Source organism: Monodelphis domestica, chromosome 8 (genome assembly GCF_027887165.1).
Source record: "Monodelphis domestica isolate mMonDom1 chromosome 8, mMonDom1.pri, whole genome shotgun sequence".
NCBI classification, from domain to species: domain Eukaryota; kingdom Metazoa; phylum Chordata; class Mammalia; order Didelphimorphia; family Didelphidae; genus Monodelphis; species Monodelphis domestica.
This window is the reverse complement of record NC_077234.1, coordinates 67,739,253-67,761,230: the sequence shown is the minus strand read 5'-3', so window position 1 is coordinate 67,761,230 and position 21,978 is coordinate 67,739,253. Positions and strand designations below refer to the sequence as shown.

The 21,978-nt window shown below is 37.9% G+C and overlaps 1 protein-coding gene across 2 annotated transcripts in view; it reads right to left on the bottom strand.

Annotated features, from left to right (window-relative positions):
• The window catches only part of EPHA4 (EPH receptor A4), a 169,098-nt gene that overhangs the window by 25,681 nt on the left and 121,439 nt on the right, over nucleotides 1-21,978 (bottom strand). For both annotated transcript variants that reach the window (XM_001365826.4, XM_007502207.3), the window contains exons 6-12: nucleotides 20,103-20,227; nucleotides 18,929-19,088; nucleotides 16,755-16,866; nucleotides 7,754-7,812; nucleotides 4,848-4,961; nucleotides 4,445-4,630; nucleotides 456-517 (exon numbers count right to left, since the gene is read on the bottom strand). In XM_001365826.4, the coding sequence (XP_001365863.1) occupies nucleotides 456-517; nucleotides 4,445-4,630; nucleotides 4,848-4,961; nucleotides 7,754-7,812; nucleotides 16,755-16,866; nucleotides 18,929-19,088; nucleotides 20,103-20,227 (818 nt within the window). The remainder of the gene's footprint in view (nucleotides 1-455; nucleotides 518-4,444; nucleotides 4,631-4,847; nucleotides 4,962-7,753; nucleotides 7,813-16,754; nucleotides 16,867-18,928; nucleotides 19,089-20,102; nucleotides 20,228-21,978) is intronic.

Here is a 21,978-nt window from a genome sequence, read left to right as displayed (position 1 = left end):
AGAGAGGAAATAGGGAAAATTTAATTAACATTATACCAAAATGAATTATTGCCAAGTATTACAAAGCTTTTTTTTTTTTGGACAATCCTCATCCAGCATGAAACACAGCACGAAATTATTCCTTTGCCTTTCTGACCAAAGACACTAATTCACTAGGAGACCATATCTTATAATCTAGGTTTCTGCTTCCTCTGATAGATGGAATTTATCCAATTATAATGAATCTGTGGCACTGCCAGACCCACTGAAAGGAGATAAATCAAACACAGAACTGACTAATCATGGATTATTTAACAGGCTCTTTAAAAAATCATTGATCTTGTATTTCCTTTCTTCTCCTGTCTCCACCTATTCAAAGTCAATAAAGATAGTCAAACATAAGTCATACCTAAAATGGGGGGTATTCATTTACCAAGTGCAAACATTCTTGAATGTAATATCAAATAGTCACATACCCTCAGGAATGCATCCAAGGAGCCATTCTCCATGTACTCGGTTATGATCATTACAGGTTTACCTAGAGTTTTCAGAAAGAAAAACACAATTCCTTGATGAACACCGCCGTTAATGAGATAAAAATGGGCTGTGCACAATTTTACTGCCAAGACACCTGTCTTATGTGATCTAATTTAATTAAAACAAGCCAAGCTTATGCCTCAGCTGTGGGGAGCTGGGAATGAAATATTAAAAGGACGAGTAGGTTTAATCTCCATCTGGAAGGTTAACCCTTTGGGTGACTTGTTGAAAAGGTCTTTAACTAAAGTGGGCTCTGGTATCCAGGGACCATATGAGTGGATAATTGCTCATTCAAGGAGGGGGGGAGTTGGTAAAGAGTATGGGGTGGGGGAACATAAAAAGGGTAGATGTATTTAAACATGAAAAAATTTAGGATAATTAAATCCCCCATCCACCCAAGAAGAGTCACTTATGTGAGGCCAAAGTCAATGAGGAGACTCTTTTTCTTTGAACCTTAAGTATGCATGATTTAAACTTTTCCTTCACTTTTCTCAGATCAGACTCTGTAGCCCCCTCTTTTTTTTCTCCTTTTCCTACTCACATCTATAAATAAATTCTATCCATCTGCTTCTCAAAAAAAAAAAAAAGTACCACCAGAGAAGAGATTCAATGAATTGTTTTATCCAGAGCAGAGTTTAATGCAATAGCAACACTTCATTTCATTGTGATTGGTACAGCAGAGGAAAACCTATTGTTCCCAAGCAGGGTGGAGAAAACAACACCTTTTCTTATTTGTTCTCCTTTTCCTTTGCAAAGAAGATTAAGGAGGAAAGTTATGGTTATTATTAGCCCCCTCATCTTTAGCAAAAAGTTCAAAATTTGGAATCTCTTCAGTCTCAGGAAGGCTGCATTTGATTTTAAATGTGCATTGTCACAAGTAATTTTCATTGAGATATTTTTTTGTTGGGTTGGGGGAGATTTCTTGGCTAGGGGAAAGGGGAAAAAGCATGAGGTCACTAAAGATGCTCTAAAAGAGAGTAAAATGTTAGCTTGATAGATCAAAAATGCTCACAATTTGCTCGCCGCATTTACCATCAGCATCCGTTTAGACAATCAGTCAGGGAAAATAGCTCTGGAATATTTCAACATTGGAAAGCTCCCATAATTATTCTGCACCAATAAATTTCTGTTCACTCCAAAGTCCCACTCTGCTTGCAATTTTCAGAAAGGGTTCTTAATTTCTGAAGCTCAATCTTTGGATTAGAGAATAAGACCATGGCCACTATAATGAGAAGTACCTTAAAAGGCCAGAAAAAGGAGGAAATCCATCATCCCCTTTTCCTTTACTTCACTGCATTCAGGTAGAAAGTCTACCTTTCTGTGCTTCCTCAGTATAAATGAGAACCTTTAACCCAAATTGCATATTTCCCAGTTTCTTTCACCTCTTGCATCTTTGACCATGATCATTTGACAGCACAAATACATCTAAATGAGTTTTAATTAACCTGCCTCCATCAAAAGATACTTTGTCAACCAACAAGGATGGAAGCTGTTCTTACAGTGCATTAACTCATAATTCCATTACTCAGATACTACTTGAGTGGTAGGAAAGAGAAGGAGGTTGAGAGAGGCAAGACATAGCCGGGTGGCGAAGGGAATTTACAATCCTAACATCAACAATAAAAGTTACTCAACTAGCATCTGGTAATGGAGTCACACTCTTCCCACTTTTATATCTTCCCACTACGATGCCCAGCTCCCGTGGCACCTCCCACATATATCTTTGGGGCTACATTTTACTTCTGTTTATTAAAGGTAGGCATTCTCCATAGCCTTTACAAGCTCTGTAAGAGAAATGAAGACAGATATATTCCTACAAGGAGCAATGCTAGCAAAAGAGTAAGAGCTCCAGGACAGTCCATCTGGGCTTACAGTGGACTCCTTCATCATGAGCTAGACAGACAGAAACCCACTGGCAGGAGAAGGGAAGGTTTATCCCATTTACCCTGCTCAGCCTCTCAACTACCACACACACACCACCAGCCCACCACCTCATTTGGTGGAAATTTTAAATCATTTTAATTCAGTGACAAGTGCATTATGCAAATGCATCTAGTCATTTATAACAGTTACAGCTGTAATAGCTATGGGTTTTAGAGGCACAGTGGGATTTTAATACAAAGATCCCCTGTTACCTTTCTCTTTTACAGAGGTGCTATGAAATTCACTGTCTATGGCAAAAAAAAAAATACTCTAAGCCAAACAGAGGCTCCTTTTCACAGAATAGGACCTGCAGAAGTATTTTAACAGAATGTTATCTTTTAATTAAAGGACTGAGGGACTCAGAGAAGCTCTGTAGGCCACAGAAAAATATCCTTTCTGTAAAACTAATCCTAAAAAGTGAAGTGAGATAGTCTATGCTAATTGCATTTCTCAACCATAAGAAATATCATATCACATTATGTTTTATATATAATACACATGTATTAAATTTGATCACCCTTTCTATCACTTGTAAATATCCCTGCCATATAATAATCATATGTGATAAAAATAGAACATATTTTCCAATGACAGAGAATATAATTAAAACAGTCATCTCACTTTTTTCTTTTAGACTAGATATGGAAAAACTCTATATTTGTCCAGATCTCACTTTATCTTTTAGACTAGATATGGAAAAACTCTATACATGTCCAGATCTCTAGATAAGAAATCTCAATAGATATCAATTGTTTTAGTTACCTCTTTGACTTTTTTAAAGAATTCCATTTGGGAGAGAGGAAGGAAGCTGGTACCCCCTAAGTTGCCTTTAAAAAGTCTTCATAACATACCTTTTAATTTTTTACATCTTGAAGCCTATCAGCTTCCAACAAAACACTCTCGGTATCTAATTAGTTTCACATTCTCTTTCATCTCCAACTAGAGTAATTCCATTTTCTTGTACGGTGGCCATTTCTCTTTTAAAATCTACATAAATTACATTTGGGGATCACTGATTTAGCCCTAGAAGAGACTTTAGAGGTCATTTAATTTAACCTTTTCATTTTACAGATGAGGAAACTGAGACCCAGAGAAGTCTAGTGACTTGGGCAAAGCCAGGTCACACAAAATGATCAAGCCAGGGTTTGAACCAATGCCTACAAGTCTAAATCCTTTGCTTCCCCTCCTGCTGCACCATGATGCCTCCCTCCCCAAGGGAAGCACTGGCTTCACTGAAAACACTTCTGAGTTCGTTCTGATCCTCCACGCATTTGAAGTATAACGTGAGGGCACATTCACTGCACACTGCCCTTGGAATAGGGCCATTCTAAACAGTAACTGCTTCAACTACACTGTCTTCATGCCACTTTATAAGCTGGGCTGAGCCAGCCTTTACAGATGTATTTAGGCTTTCGCTTGGAAACTGCATCTGCTGAGCTCTGTCATATTTTAACTGAAGCATAGTTCACAGGCTCAGTGAATGCTAATGGACTAAGAAAGCAAGGTTCAACCAGGTGTTACTGGGAATGGGAGCTGAGCTTCAGTGGCCATAAATCAGAAAGAGCAGACAAGTCTCTAAATATAATAAAGATTCCTTCAACTCAATCGGTTTGCATCTGGATTTGAAACTTCCAGCACAAGGTGTGGGTAAGTTTTTGGTGTGTTTATGTAAAAAGGGTATAAATCTATTTGGCTCACCATCTGCTCTTGCCTGTCCTGTGACAATCACTTTGGTCTAGCAGATATTTGAACAATGCCATAGCATACAAAAAAGTTGCAGTATTAATTTCCTGAAAATCACACACAAGCTGCCTTGAGGTAGGGTATCAGACGAAACCATAAACCCATTTAGAGCTGACTACAAGATTAATGACTTGTCCTGCACTGATTTCCTTCTATTAGCAATCAGTGGATCTGCTCCATCTGTCATTTTCCTGGAAAGAAAATGTGGGTTTAATTTCCCAGTGATTCCCAGATTGGCCTTGAAAAGGAGTGACCTACTTACATTTGGTAACTACGCCTTCTAAGTGGATGATATTTGGGTGGTCAAACTGTCCCATGATGCTGGCTTCACTTAGGAAATCCCTCCTCTGTTTGTCTGTATACCCAGCTTTAAGAGTCTTAATAGCCACACAGATCTCTCTCTTCCCAGGTACTTTGAGTCGCCCACTGCACACTTCACCAAATTCACCTTTGGAAGAAAAAAGAAAAAGGAGCCGTTAGGATCTAAGGATTTATTCAAGGTTACATCACTCCCCCATTCCCAACCAAACTTTCTTTCACAACTCCCTGTTGTATACCTAATTTTGTTTTTTCAAACAGAATGAACATTTAGGAAATAAATATATATTTTTAAATCCTTAGACTTTCCTATCAAAATAGAAGTGTAAAAAAGTTCTAATACTCACCCACTCCTATAACTTTTTCTATCTTAATGCAGGAGGCATCAATTTCTTTGGCAAACTCTCGAACAGCTTGGTTGGGATCTTCATATGTAAAAGGGTCAACATAGGTTCTCACACCTAAAAGCCAAAAATATGGCAGCTTGGTTAAGGCTTTGACCATGCCCCTCAGAAAAATCTTTATATTTTTTTAAACAAGAAATGAAAACATGGCTAATATCACTCTAGTCCAAAGAAAAATAAGAATCAAGAACAGAAGTACATTGCACAAAGGACAGTTCATATGTACAAATGTTTAGTTTTCTAACCTAGTTAGGGATAAAACCCTGTTAGAAACAAAATGACGCCCTGTGAGTTTAATTATGAAATTTGATTGTTTCTTTGGAATCTAGAAATGGAGAGAACAAAATTTATAAAGAATGGATCAAATGGAGGAAAGGAAAGCTTTTATGGAGAGTCTTTTTTTTTTCACTTACCAATTGTTTAAGTGATTGAAAGATGGTCCTCAACTGGCTTAGGTTTCTGACATAGAAATGGTCATCTAGAAATGGCTTACCCATGAGCATGGCCAATTAGCCACAGGAATTCCTCCTTTTTCCTGGCTGTTTGAGATTTTCTGTCCTCCCCCTATTCTCTTCTACATGTAATCCTATACTCTTTCTGCAATGTTCCACGTCATTAGACACCACCCAATCTGAGATTCTTATTGAGCTCCTGAAGTGGAGGCTTTGTGGGACAATTGGTAGGGATGAGGGGGAAAGGGCAAGAAAGAAGGTAGGGTAAACATTAAAGGAAATAATTGCCTAAGTTTCTAATGCCAATCTATTTGCCTTCATTTGATTTTCTGACAATCCTCTATCCCTAAAGTTCTGCTCACTCTCTGGAGTCTCCAGAGCCACCATGCCTAGTCCAACTCCCATGTTAAAATTCCCAGGGTCTAATTAAGTATGTGTTTTCTTCAGTTTTCCATGTTTAAGATGTTATATTACTAAATTGATCATTCACTCAAGACTTTGAAATTTATCTAGATGAAGATGAAACAGACTTCTGAAAATGTTAAAAATGTAATAAACTCTGAAAATTCCAGACTTCTATATCATCCTAAAATTGTTTGTCGAGGAATTCTTCCATGGAAAAATTTTGTTTTTGTCTTACATCTTCAAATAGAAGTATACTTGTCTTATACTTAAAGGATCTATCATGTCATTGGCTGTAGGACATTCAACAACTGAGTTCACAATCCTGCTGTAACTAGGTAGATCACCTTCAAGATTTGCTCTGGTCAAAAAGACCAAAGTGCCGTCACCCTGTAGTCAACTGCATCGTCAGCCTCTCTGAAATTAGCTAGGTAGGTCCTCTGAAAACAGATGTGTAAAGTACTCCATCGAGGCCCCATACTGAAAGCCTTTCTAGGTTAATAGGAACTGCTTACCATCATGCCCCGATGGCATAATCTGTGAGAACCCAGGATCCCATCCATGCCATAGTGAGGGAGGGGGTAATGACATTATTGGAGATCTTTGTGCTATAGCCCATTAAAGTTTTAAAAACTGATTCTGGTAGAGTTGTGAACTGATCCATCCTTTCTGGGAATTATGCCCAAAGGGTTATAAAACAAGGTATACCTTCTGACCCAGCAATACCACTTCTGGGTCTGTATACCAAAGAGAAAAAGTGGGAAAGGACCTGTTTGAATTAAAATAATTGGAAACTAAAGGGATGTCCCTTAATTGGGGAATAACTGAACAAAATGTGGTATATGATCGTGATGGGATACTATTGTGCCATGAGAAATAATGAACAGAATGATTTCAGAAACAGCTGGAAAGACCTACATGAACTGATACAGAGTGAAATAAGTAGAACCAGGAGAATAGTATCCACAGTAATGGCAATATTGTGGAATGATCAAATGGGACAGACTTAGTTACAAAAAGCAGTACAATGATCCAGGACAATTCTGAGGGGGAAAAAATGCTATACACCTCCAGAGAAAGAACTGTTGGAGTAGAAACACAGATGAAAATATATGATTTATCACTTGTTTATTTGGATATATGTTTGGGGGTTTTGGTTCTATATGATTATTTGTTTACAAAAATAATATGGAAATATGTTTTTTATGATAATACATGTATAATCCAGACTGAATTTCTTGTCAGCTCTGGGAGACAATATGGATCATATAACTTTGGAAAGCATATGTGGGAATGTATAATTTAAATTAAATTTTAAAAAAATGATGTTCAACAAAAATGAATTGATGGGATGGTAACAGTCTCTTCCTCTATTAAAATGCACATCATTTGTCTCATTGTGACAAGGAAGTTACTTTGAATTCTTGAAGGTTATAACAGTGAACCCTAATTTCTAGAAAATTCTTTTAAAATAGAAAGCTATCATAAACAACCTGAGACCGATTATGTTTCTAAGCATTTGCCTTCTGAAGTTTGGAGAAGTTGCCAGAAAGATTACCATCAAGTGATAATTTTGTTGTTGTTGTTGCTATTGTTCAGAACTAAAGCTTGAAGGTGTGATCTGCCTTACCTGAGACAGCACCTACATGAATGAAGTAACAATGTCTTGCCACCCAGCTGAAAAGATGAGTCAGCAAGTATAATATCTTTTCAGGCTGAAGAACAAGAGGAGGGGAAAATCAAGAGAGGTTTAAGGAATTTCCTGCTCTCTAAATCTTTTATCCTTAATAAAAAAAAAGAAAAGAAAAAAGAAAGAAAAATCTCATACAGCTATTATGACTTGATTCATTTGAAGTGAATTACTTTGAGTGGTTTCATGAAAGGAAAACACAAAATAGGTCTCTCCATATGAAGGCCATTTACATTTCCTAAACATAAGGACATGATACGAGCTTCCAGAGATCAAAAAACTCAACCCTGAAGATTTTTTTTTACCTTGATTCAAATGTTTCTCTTCATCTGCTTCCTGCTTTGCCTTACTGTATTTACTCCGTCTGTTGAGGAAAAAGAACCAAAGAAAATTAAAAACAAAAAAACAAAAACCTCAAATCTATCATCATTTGAAATCGATAGCTTGCCTAAAGACAAGTTAATAGTATGAACCAAACAAGTTCTTACCTAATGGAGCTTAAAATGGGAGTCAGGTGATAATATGATTATCACCTAAAATAGAGGATCCTTTTCTTTATTATTCTATAGTTAGGACCCAAACCCAGCTTGCTGGGTTATCTGTAGCAATCTTCATGCCATGCCACTCTTCCATCTAGCTCTGGGAATAGTAATCAAATTAACCCTACTAATTCTGGAAAGTACATGTCAATCAATTAATTCCCTTATAGCTATAATCACCATCTCTATAATTTCCAAATACAAAACACTTCTCCCTAGATACTCCCTTATATGAGTTATCTTCCCATATTAAAATGTAAGCAAACAAGGACATCTTAAGACTCTTTTCATATTTTTAACCCCAGCACTTAGTACAATAGCTAGAACACAGTAAGTGTTTAATAAATGCTTTTTGAAGAATTTCATTCATTCACTAAGAGTAAAAATTATTTCTATTTTGAAGTTATAGAAAGAAATGTGCTTTATGAGCCTTAACTATCTGTTGATTTTAATCATGATAAATATGGGCTCTAAGTCAAGAGACCTGGTTTAATATTTTAGTCCTTGGGGGTATGGTGGGAGGAATATGATCATGGGACTCTTGAAAGATCCAGTTCCCTTATCTATTAAATGGAGAGAGGAATGCTTCTACTACCTAGGAAGTCTATTGTGTGGAAAAAAACTTTGACAAAACTTTAAGGTACTACATAGGAAAGTGTGTGCACTTATACATACCTACACCCACCCACACAGCATAGTTATTAGAGTGCTGGACTTGGAGTCCAGAAGACCTGGGTTCATATTCACTTCTGACATTAATAATCACAAGGTATTAGAGTGGGCAGATAACTCTCTGGAGTCAGAGGGTCTATTTCTAGGTATGAACAGGGAATTAATATCTTTTGGAGACACTCATGACTAGCAAATCAACTACCAGATGATTAATTATTTTGGCCATAATATCTCATTAAACTCTTGCCTAAGATTAATAATGTACCCTGAATGAAGAAACTTCATGCCCTTGCTATATTTAAATTTAGGATACAATCCTTGAAAAGTGAGGTCATAAGTATAGTGAAAGGAAGATTAGTTTTAACCTAGAGGCTTGGGTTTTGGTTGTTGGTTGATGGATTGGTTCTGCTTACTTCAATTTGTATCATTTCTGATGTGTTCCTATTCTTCTCTGTGTTCATATTAATCGTTTTACTAACTCATGTATGATGATTTGTTTCACCATTGATGGACATGTTTCCAGTTCTTTGTTACCAAAAAAAGTGCTACCATACATATTTCTTCATCCCTTTTCTTGTAAAAATAAGAAAACGTAGACCTAGCAAAGAGAGTAAGGCTTATGAATTCAGAGAAGCAGAGGAAGACATAAGGAATGATGTAAATGATTGAAGTAAGCAGAACCAATCCATCAACCAACAACCATTTAACAAGTACTTAGTAAGAGCCAATGAGGAAAAGTCTATATTTAAAGGGAAAAAAAAGAAGGGATTAGATCAGACCTTATTTTAAGTTTCTTTTCAACCAATGCTTTATAAAGTTCTCTATATTCCAACTCAGAGTTTACTTCTTTTTTCATGACACTGAAAATATATTTTTCATGTAAACTTACATGATCAACTCTCCATCCTAAGAGGTACTGTAAATTTTAAAGAATCTAGTTTTGGGAGTTAGCTTGAATTCTAATCAATAATAATCATCATCTAAAAAAGAATTTAATGGAAATAAAAATAAAACAATTGAAACTGAATGCCATGAAACTAAACTCACCAAGAAGAGACATAAGCTGAGGTATCCAAAAGTTATATGATTGGGCGGCTGGGTAGCTCAGTGGATTGAGAGCCAAGCCTAGAGGTGGGAGGTCCTAGGTTCGAATCCGGCCTCAGCCACTTCCCAGCTGTGTGAACCTGGGCAAGTCACTTGACCCCCATTGCCTAGCCCTTACCACTCTTCTGCCTTGGAGCCAATACACAGTATATATATATATATATACATATATATACATATACATAAGTTATATAGCACATTTGCAGAAGAGATTAAACTTCAAGCTGTCTAACTCCCAAAACTAGATTCTTTAAAATTTATAGTGCCTCTTAGGATGGAGAGTTGGTCATGTAAGCTTACATAAAAAAAATATGTTCGGTGTCATGAAAAAAGAAGTAAACTCTGAGTTGGGATAAGGAGAATTGTATAAAGCATTGGTTGAAATGAAACTTAAAATAAGGTCTGATCTAATCCCTTCTTTTTTTTTTTATGAGGAAATTGATATCTAGAAAGGTGAAAGAAATTGCTTAATGTCATTCAGCTAAATCAAGCTGGGACTAGAACCTAAATCTCCTGAAGTTTAGCTCAGTCAGTCTTGGTTTTTCTCAACTGATAGCTTACAGTGTGAGCTTAAATAAGTGACTTCAACTTTCTAGGCTTTATTGGAAGAGGGACATATTTGAGTCAGTTAATCTCTAAGGTCTCTTCTGGCACTAATGTTCTACAAATATAAGATTGCTATGCTTTCTAAGCATGAGCCACAGCAACTGAATTCACAGGTTCTTAAAAATCCATTGATTGTTCAATGACATTAAACAGTCTGATACACTCTGAAACAGAGAATTTAGAGAAGGCACAAATCAAACCACTGTGGACCTCAATAAACACATGGCTGTGTATAGAGGGCAGTATATGGCCGTAAGTGTCGATGTGATTTTTGTGTTATTGGAACTCCTAAAATCATTACCAAAAACTATAAAGATATCTTTAAAACCATTCTAGATCTAAAACAATGATTCAGACTGCTTCCAATCTAAAAGACAAAAAAAAAATTGCAGGGAGGGATTGGGATTGCTTTTGAACCTAATTTCGACTTTCTGTGAATTAGCTTAGTCAAGTATCATACTTCTCTACTTGCAGAAATAAGGTCCAGTGAGGAAATACCAATCCTTTAATTACAGTAGTGGTAATGTTACCATCTTTGCATCAAGCATGTTCCCTAATGTATACAAGGCAAAAAGAGAAATGAAATTATACTATTTAATTTGAAGTTCCAAACCCAAAATGAGTGAGATGGATATTTAAATATAGACAGGGAAATAAATGTAAGTAGGTTGTTAGAATTAGTGGAAATGTTTTGTTATTAAAAAAAAAAACTCTTTTAGGTCTGACTTTGGAGGGGGAAAAACAGGGTAAAACCATTTAACAAACAACACAAGGATTATTGTTCAAACACTAATTGTAGCTTATTAACTTTTAATAATACCTTTAAAAATAAAAATGCCCTGCTTCCAGTTCTAGCTTTGTCACCTGTTGACCTTTTCTCCTTGATTCAGGGTAGAGGAACACTGTGGGCAGTTATTGTCCAAGAAAGAAAATCCCTTGGAAGCTCATTATTCAGTCAATGGACCATAGGAAAACCCCGGGGCCTAAGAAGAGCTAACATTCAGAGGTTGCTTCACCTGAATGACAGAAGAAAACCTTTGTGTTCAGTTTGAATTTGGTAATTATAGGGATTTGGATGGTGCTGATTAAAAGAGGGAAGGAGAGAGAGAAGAGAATAAAGAAGGCACACAGAATTTTCAGAAACTGCAGGAGTCCAAGAAGGGAGAAACTACAGGTGAGCTGGAGAGAAAGAATGATAGAGGCCTTTCTATAGGCTAAAGGATATTTGCAAAAAAGAGTATTTAAGCAGTATTGTTCAGGAACAGCATGGGCTCCTAAGTACAGCCTTCTCAACCAATGTGTTCTAGTTGGCATCTTGACTATTCCCAAACCAGACAAAAGAAAAACAAATAGACAGATCCAGAGTTGGGTCTTTTCTGATTAAGATACTAACTTCAATGCTCTAGCAGAAGGGTCTGATTGATGTAGTCCACTGTTCCAAAACTAATTAGTAAAAGGTAGGTAATTTATTCAACTGGAGTAGAGATTAAAAAGTAAAGCAATCTAATAACCAGAATGGCTCCTAGGGGACACTCTCAAGCTTCCGCTGTATTGTCAATGAGGATTCATAAAAGCCATCCTTCTTGCCTCCCCCCTTTCTGGATCCTCTGTGGCCCTTCCACCACATGTTTCCTAACTGTTATTTGTGAGCAACATTTTAAGATGGTTGAACTACAGTAATACAATGGTAAGGAGCTGGGTGGAAATGTTCAGACGGCACCATCTGCCCTCTCTCATTGTATGAATTTACATGACTTCATCAGTGCCAATTTAAGTTACCATTCTTTCTTATGTGAACATAATCTTCCAGAAGAGCCCAACAGAGCACCAAGGGAAGAAGCTGGCTGAATGGAAACAGGCCAGCATCCCACAAGTCCCTTTTTCCTCAATGGAAGAACTTAATCTTCAACAAAAGCAGGAGGCAGATTTTTGAAGTCTGATTTGGCTGTACATTTTACTGGTACATCAATTCATATGGAAAGCAGGCCCAGATTTGGGTGACTTTAGGAACAAATACTATGAAAGCCACTGGAGAGACTTTGGAAGAGCAGCTTCAAAACCTTCCCCAAACCTTTTCATTTTTCTATCATAACTGTTGCAAAATTATTATAAGCGATGTTATTGTTAGGTTTCAAATTCTATTTAAGATTCACCTAGGAGTTAGGAAACCTGGTGCAGCACCTGTTCCTGCCACTAACATTGAGAAATAGATTTTATTTAAATTTCAAAATAATATTATTAAAAAATTAAAGCATTTATTAGGTATTTATTATTATTAGCATAGTACTAAGATGATAACTTAAAAAGAGCACCCAGAGGAAGGACTAAGATAACCACAGATGATCATAGGTTTAGATTAAAAGAAACTTTAGAAATCTTCTAGGGGCAGCTTGGTGGCTCAGTGGATAGAGTGCCAGATCTGGAGACAAGAAGTCCTGGGTTCAAATTGGCCTCAGATATTTCCTAACTGTGTGACCCTGGGCAAGTCACTTAACCCCAATTGCCTAGTCCTTACCACTCATTTGCCTTGAACTGATACTCAGTATTGATTCTAAGACAGAAGGTAAGGGTTTTTAAAAAGTTTTCTAACATTACCCTTTCCCCTATTTTACAGATGAAGAAAATGAGGCCAAAAAGGATTAAGAGGTTTTGTTAAGATTTTGGAGGAAGAAGAGCAGCTAGGAGGCTAAGGGAACAGAACACTAGGTCTAGAATCATGAGCAACTGGGTTCAAATCTAGCTTCAGACACTTCCTAGCTATGTGACCCTAGGCAAGTAATTTAACCCTGTTGTCTTAGAGTTGTTACTAAGACAGAAAGTAAGGGTTAAAAAAAAAAGATCATGGAGGAAGTAAAGAACAGAGATAGGATTTGAACCTATGTCCTCTGAGTCCAAATGTAATTCAGTAAATACCAACCCATCCATCAATTAATAAACCCTCCTTAAGCCTTAGTTTGGGTTTCCACTGTACCATGGGTCTAGAGATCATGCAAACTAAAAACCAGATTAAGGAACTATTGGATGTTTAGCCTGGAAAAGAGATTCTTTGGAGGGGATACAGTAGCTATCTGAGAGACACAAGGGTTTCAGAAACTAATATAATAGGGTGATTAGAATTGTTTTGTTTGGTCCCAGAAGATAAAGCTAAGAGCAAATGGACCTGGTTGCAGAGATGTGGATTTATCTCTGAATGTAAGGGGGAAAATAATGACCTAACCATTAGAGAAGTCTAAAAATGGAACAGGTTACCCAGGCAGTATCAGTTTCCCCCTCACTTAAGAGTTCTTTAAGGCTGGGCTGTCCATCTGTCAAGGAGTAGATTGATGGAGTGTGTACTTAAAGCCTTTTGACACTTCCTAACTGTTTGAGTATGGACAAATCAGAGCCTCATTTTCATCATCTACAAAATAAAACACTTGTATTATCCTCTTCACAGAGCAGTATTAAGGCTTCAATAAGATAAAAGCACATTGTAAAGTACATTGTCAACTTTGAAAGGGTATCTGTGCCAGCTATGAGATACTGCTGCTGTTGATAATGATGATGATGGTGATGGATTCCCATTCAGGTATGGGTGGGACTAGATGTTTCCTTATCTAAGAAGATGTGCCAGAAAGGCAGCCTGCCTTGGTAGATTAAGCACTGGATTTGGAGTTAGATACCTGAATTCAAGTCAGAATTTGTGACCTTGCATACTTTACCTCTTCAGCCTCACTGCGTACACTGGTGAAGTGAGAGAGCTGGAATCCAGAGTGGTTTCCAGATCTAAAAATTTGCTTCTAAGAAATAGAACACTTAGAAAAATTGGGGCAATCAGAAGAGGAGGTCATTCTAATTTCCCTGGCTTTGTTTCATCTGTTGCTTTCCAGGAGCCTCTGCCAAAGTCCGGTTCACCATCCAAGGGGAGGATTCCAGAAGGTCTCCTCTTATCTTTACCACCTTTCATCTTTACTCTCCCTAAAAGCCTGGGCTAGACTTTGTCCCTGGCACCTGTCTTCTCTTTACCTGTTCTTGTCCAATTTAAACACTACCAACCTGAGATAAAGAAATAGACAGCCAGAGTAGGGAGAAGAATCGGCTGAGTGTGCAGGAGTTGCAGTGAGCCTGTCAACTACCTGGCTCCAGGCAGCCTTTCCTTTGACAGCTTTATGGCCAATACTAAAGAAGAATCAATATGAGGGCAAGGGGTTGACATTTCATTTTCTAAAAAGTGATCCATTGAGGGCCAATCACCAAGCAGTGTTTATCAGCCTTGGGAAGTGACATTTTTTTTTCTTTTACGAGGGAGATGGGACAGGAATCATCTCTGGGAACTCGGCAGGTTCAATTCTCCAAGGTGGCGACTCATAATTAGAAATCCAATGTATCCAGCTATCAATCCTGCCTTAAATAATAAAGTGATCAATAAAACTGGAAAGGAAATTAAGTCATCATGCTTGACGATGCTATTTTCTGTAGCCGTGGCTTTTAATAAACCTGTCTCTCTACATTACATTTTCATATGTTCAGATCTCCTATCTTTGGGCCAGCTTCTTGACTAGAAGCTGAGCCCCAGAGAGTAACTGTTCTAATGAAGGATGAGTTATTTACAATTAGACAGATTTCATTGTTTTATTTAAAACCTCGTAAGAGTAAAAGACAAAAAAACAAAAATGAAAAAACTATAAATCAAAAGTAAAGTTGGAATGGCCTTAAAGAGAGGGGCTAGGCAATACTGATGGCTATTTGCTTTAGAAAAGGGGCAGTCCCTCAACCCCAGTAAGAGGTTAGACTTATGTTTCATAAGAGGTTATTTTCTCACCTAGCATTGAGACATTACAATGCTTTGTTTTCACTTGAAATCTGAGCTGCCAGAGTCACCTTGAGACTTCTCAGAAAGAAATGCCATGAGAAATAAAGTAGGTCTCCAAATTCCCTGCCTCAGTAAACTAACATTTATGAGGCATGTTCAGAATGTCTTCTAAGGGAAATGTTTTAAGCGACTGATCAATGACTGTGGTGAAATAGCATCTCTCTCTCTCTTTTTTTTTTGTTAAGGATTTTAATCGTAGGCTTACAGATTTCTAGAGAGGACAGCAAGAACCTCCAAGGTTATGTAGTATAAACCTTTCATTTTACAGATGAAAAAACAGCGATTTGAACAGGACAACTTGATCAAAGTTACACATGTAGAATCAGAATTCACCTGGAATTATTTATGTTGTACTTTCCTCGTGACAACCAATCAGTAATAATTCATCAATAATAATTATTAATAATTAAGTAAATAATAAACTAATAAAGGAAGTAGGTTTATTCACATTGAAAAATGCAGAAACTTGGGCTAAGTGTGGCTAAATGACTTGCTCACAGTCACAATCTAGGAAATAACAGCCAGTGCTGGAGCCCAGGTTCCCTGACTCTAAATCCAGGGCTTGTAGCACTGCCATGTCAGGCTGCCTTTCTGGCACAACTTATACAGTGATGTAGATGCTTGCAGATAGAGTGAAGAAAACTTTCCTAAATCACCCAAGGTCTAGCCCATTAAAGTAATGGGTTTAAAGTACTCTGTAAATATTAAAGCCTGGTCAAAATGTCAATAATGGTTGTTACTGTTATTATCACTTTTAGGATTAAGCCCATGTAACAGAATTCAGTAAAATCAGGATGCCTAGAAGCAAAGGCAGGCAGTATGGGAATTCTGAGAGCCTCATGTCCTCATTCAGTACCATATTTAATAAATATCACCGGGCTAGGAAATGGGACAAGGTACTATTCACTAAGCAGAATTCTAAAGGGATGTATCTTAAAATATAGAGCCGAGCAAATCATTTTACTTTCCTTAAGCTGCAGATTCCACACCTGTAAAATGGGGCCATTAAGACCTCTAACATCTGTACCCAGCGGCCGCCTTGAGGCTCAAATAAGATAGCATTTGGGGTTTTTCAAACATTAAAGAGCTAGATATGTAGACAAAAACTACTGCTATTATTTTGATGATGCTAGTTTAGCACAGTAGCTGGTACACAATCGGTTTTTAATCAGTATTTGTTGATTAATTATTGATTGAGTTTTAATTTCCTCCCTTAGGTTATATGCAATTATTAGAGGTGATAATGCACAATCCCTTAACTTTATCATCAACTGCAGTTCCAAAGGCTTCCGAAGTAGACCAGGTTATCATTTGTGGCTGTTATTCTTATTAGTTTTACTGGAAGGGCTGTGAGGGGGTCTAAGGAGGGCCGAGGCCCCAGCCGAGAAGATCAAAGAGACAAGGGAGGGAGCTTGTAATGCAAATGTACCTTTATGATGCTAATCCAAGAATGCAGCTTTGTGAGGAGGAGACAAAAGGTTCCCTTATAAAGTGGGAGGAGGGGCCACCGTGGCTAGGGGCTGAAATCCTTACCTCCGGCTGATGACGAAGGCTGCAATGAGGATGACCACCAGAACCACGCTGCCCGAAACGGACACCAGAAGGACTGTGGAGTTGGTTCCATCTCCAATGATTCGAGAAGGCACTGGAAAAGAAAATAAGCCATTCATTATGCCTCCTCAGCTCCAGTGAGGTCGCGGAGGGATGGAGGGACGGACAGACCGGAGGGCTTCTCCCTCCACCAGAGCTTTCCCTTTAGATTCCTGCTCCAAGCTTCTCTTAGCCCTTCATTAAGCATTCCTTCAACACCTCCTTACCAACAGCTTTAATGAGATAGAGACCTTTTCAGCCTAGAGAAGAACTCCTTCTAGCAAAGCACTAGCTTGCTCTAGTTCACGCCTCAGTGGAAAGAAATAACAGGAGACCAAGGGCCATGGGAGAATATTGCTCTAAATCTAGAATAAGAGACTGCTGGTGTGACTTTGAGCAAGTCACTTCACCTCTGGTCCTAATTTCCTCACCTGAAAAATTTCTTCCCCTGGAATAAATGACTTCTGAAGTCTCTAATACCTATGAATCTGAATCAGAAAGGTTGTGTCAACAGCTAATGAACTGCTGCCCATCTTTCTGTTGAGAACAAAGGAAAAATGGATGGTTCTGAAGACAGATTATTGGGGTTGTTCACTTGTTTCAGGAAGGTCTAACTCATTGTGACTCCATTTGCGGTTTTCTTGGCAAAGATACTGGAGTGATTTGTCATTTCCTTCTCCAGATTATTTTACAGGCGAAGAAACTGAGGCAAACAAGGTTTGAGGCTACATTTGAACTAAGGAAGAGATGAGACTCCCTCTCTCAGATTCAAATCTAAGCTTTGTCATTTCATTACCTGAACCTTTTCCTTCTTTGGCTTTATTGATCTCTGTAAAACAAGAGGATTGGGCTAAATGAGCTCTGAGCACTTCTCTCTAGATCTCTGATCATGTGATTAAATATTTTAATGTTCTCTTCCAAACTTCCCAAAATCCAAGAGGACTCAATAAATATTCAAAAAGTACCTAAGAGGAACAAAGTCAGGCTCTCAGGTTCAAAAAAATACTCCCTGCCTGCAAGAAATTTGAATATATCACTGAAAGGAAATCATCCCTAATCAGTAGACCTCTTCTGCCTCACACTAACCTAGGCACTTCTCTTACATTATTTTCTTTTATAAGCTCTGGGTAAATGGTGTCAATCAACCAACAAGGTAAACCTCTCCTCAAGTGTCCTTGATCCTGTCCTCTCCCAGCTTCCCTAGCCATTGTACCACTCTCTCTTACCTTCCATCTCTTCCTGTTTACTGGCTCCTTAGTTACCTACACACACACTCCCCACAGACCTATCTTTAAAAATTCTCAATCTATCTGACCATTACTTGCAAGCTATCAAGAAAACTGATGGATAATCTATAGTCCCACTCTAACAGAAGGTACAATGGAGTAAGAAGAGCTGACATGCACATAAATATTTTTAATACAAAACAATGAATCATAAATGCATAAAAACGCACAAGAAAAGTATTTTGTGAGGACCAAAACAGGGTTGGTTAATTATTGTCTGATCATAGCAGGCTTCTTGGTAGAAGTTACATCTGTGTTGGTTTTTTAAAGGATAGATAAGAATTCAACATGGGCTGAGAGGGGGGGGGGCAAATTTGGGAGGCCATTCTAGGAGAAGGGAACAGTGAGGAATTTCTTGGAGACAATGAAATACAGAAGACAATGGGCAGTCCAGATTGGATTATAAATAAGATATATCACAGCTGGAAGGGTTGGGAACAAATACCTTTAACAGAGAATTTCTGAATAACTAGATTTTCAAGTCACAGTCAATGGCTCACTTATTTTAAGCAATATTCAATACACTCAAATCCCTGGATAAGTCTTCTGAGAGTGACTTTTGGTGTTCAGCATAATGATTAAATGAAATAATACTTGTAAAGCCCTTTACCGACCTTAAAATGCTTTTAAATGTGAGTTTATAAAGATAATAAAGTATTATCATTAATAGGACTTAATCTGTACTCTGTTGTTGGAGAAAAGCACTTTGCAGACTTGAATGCATCTTACAACTGTCAGCTACGATTACTGTTATTGTCACTAATATTTTTATTGCTCCAACAAAAGTCTCAGAAGGATTCTGTTCCTTGTAAGGCCTGAGCTCCTTCTCACCTGTGTTAGTTGTGACCTCAAAGGGTTCACTGAAGTCTCCATAGCCAGCTGCTGTTCGGGCTCTCACATGGAATACATAGGAAGTCAAGGGATTCAAGCCTTTGATGTCAGTGTTCCTGGAGGCTGTTCGAACAATCCTATAGCTGCGTTCATTCTGATCCTAGGAGAGACCACAGAGTTGATGAAAACTAATGAAACCCTTGCCTTACGCCAAGAAACTGATTAAAAACAAAAACAAATTCACATAGAGATTGACAGTATATGTAGACTGCATTATTTAAACATCCCCAAATATGCTTCTTTTTTCTAAGTATGATTTTTTTTTTCTTCCTAGCTCTCAACCAAACAGAAACGACATGGGATAGTAAGGTATCAGTGATCACTTTTGACACAGAACACTGGAAATTTCAGGTAAACATTCAGATCTTTGATTATAATCTCTTTGACAATAACATTTAATGAAAACGGGTGGTCTTCCCCCTCCACAATACATGACAGAAATAAGTATGGGAAGGACCTTGTCAAAGTCTTCTTTGTATTTTCTGGCTAGGAAATGTCAAAAAAAAATGTTGTAATCTAGTTTGAATAAAAATCTTCTGTCCTTTTTTTGCTTTTAATAGGCTGCAAATAAGCGATTATCTTCTTTAAAAAAGAGAAAGAGAAGGTAATTGTTCATTTTCTAGACAACCTTGCATGCAAATAGCTCTTTTCATAGCTCTTTTCTTGAAGAGAGACAAGTTATTTGTAATAAAAAAAAAAGTCTTTCTATAACTTAGAGAGGCTGAAGAATGTAATTTTCCCTCCCTTATTTTCTATTAAAAGCCATCAAACTCATACCATCATTTTGAACAGAAGCTATGCACTTAAACAGATGTTATTATTATTACTGTCTCATACGTCTCACTCTTATATTACTGTCGTGGCTAGTGTCTTGAGCTTCTTAAATGACACTGATTTACATGGTAAATACCCCTCACTCCATCCCTAAGAACAAAATGTACCATCATGCCAGGAGACACTGTATTATTCAGTCATTATCTGAGCATTTATAGTACAAAACTGACCATAATCATTAGGAAGCCAAATAGATTCAGCCTTGAAAATAGGCAGGAAGCTAGGACTAGTCTTAACCTTAATTCAAAGGAAAATCTGACTCTCTCTTTTTAAATCATACCTTCTCATAATATTTGACTTCATACTCTAAGATGACTCCATTTGGCCGATCAGGTTCCAGCCAAGCCAATGCAACACTGTATCTCGTTATTTCTTTAGCCTGGATCAAAGCGATGGAAGACGGAGCTGCGAGAAACATTTAAAAGACAGGGGCAAAGAGTTTATTTTAACAATTTTCCAAATATTCATGGTCATAATAAGTCAAGTGTATCTTTTATTTTATTTCTGAAAAATTTATCTTTATACACGTAGGCCATCTTCACCCGTGGCGCCTTACTCCATTTCATATTACAAAAGAAGTTTTATTTTTTGAGATTCACAAGCATTCTGGTTTTCTGGACTTTACGCTAAAGAAAATATGTGAAGTCAGAGCTTGGTGGTCCACAGTGCTATGATGTTACACAGTGCCTATAGTGAATCCCTCATAAAAGGCCAAACTTATAGAATGCTGACTTGTTTCTGACCCTTTGTAAAACACAAAAGCTTTTAGAAGAGCTTCTTTTAAGTCTATAAAACTGTATCATCCTCCCTCCAAAATCTAATGGGTGGCATTTTATTGGTCTTTAACTTCATTTAAGAGAGAGAGAGAGAGAGAGAGAGAGAGAGAGAGAAAGAGAGAGAGAGAGAGAGAGAGAGAGAGAGAGAGAGAGAGAGAGAGAGAGAGAGAGAGAGAGAGAGAGAGAGAGAGAAAGGGGGGGGGGAGAGAGAGAGAGAGAGAGAGAGAGAGAGAGAGAGAGAGAGAGAGAGAGAGAGAGAGAGAGAGAGAGAGAGAGAGAGAAAGAGAGAGAGAGAGAGAGAATTCATAGCTCTCTTAAGAGGATGGGAGTACATGGAAGAGAATTCACATATATACAATTCCCTGGAAAGGGAAACATGATTCTGTAATATAAACAATTTGCATAATTTAACAATCCCCAACTAAAATGCCAAACATGGCAGCCTTAATAGTTTGCCTTGTGTAAAATCAGGAAAAAATACTCCCCCCAAACTCAATAATTACTTTCTTTCTCTTGTCATGGATGGTGATTTCTAGCAGTTTCTCAGTTGTTGGTTTTTTTTTTTTTCTGGTGGGGGAGGAGGAGCTGGCACGTGGATAAAGCCTTCCTCTCTTGACCCATACAGGAACAAATTCAGTACTCTACTGAGGGAACGGATTGCTAAAGATTTATGAGCCAGTCTGCCCAATTTCTGTTGTGTTGCTACTGTGTGGTCAAATCTCTAGCCAGCTGTTATCAAACTCTGCCATGGCTGACAATAACTGGTACAAATGTGGGGTCTCCTGGGAGAAAAGGGCACATTCATGAAATTTTTAATCTTATCTAACAAAGCTGTCCTGTAGAAGCAGAGATTAGAGGTCTTCCTAAATTGAAAGTATTTTCTTTCCTTTCATTTATTTATTTATTTTTGCCTCCCAAACTGTAGCAATGTATGGGTTTTTATAGCCAACTCAAAAATGGAGCCAACACAATGCAGTTGCATCAGCTCCTCCCCATCCTACCCCCACTGGCGACTCCAAGAATACAGGGCAAGACAGATAAATACAATTGTCACCTAGGATGGAAATGGAATGAAAAAAGCTTCAGATCTGCTTGACCATATCCGACAGCTCTCCTGATGGGAATGAAAACAACCAGCAGACACCACAGAGGAACAAAAGAAGGGCTCCCAGCTGAAGCAAAGCCATCAGGGATCGGCTCCTTGATTTAATGTTTGACAGCTTGGCATCTCTGTTAGAGATGCCTCCAGAGCTGACAATACACATGCGTGCACGCGCGCGCGCGCACACACACACACACACACACACACTCTCTCTAAAATTAGTGTATCTCTTTCTTTGCAATAATAATGCCGTGTACATGTAGATGAACTATCAGAAT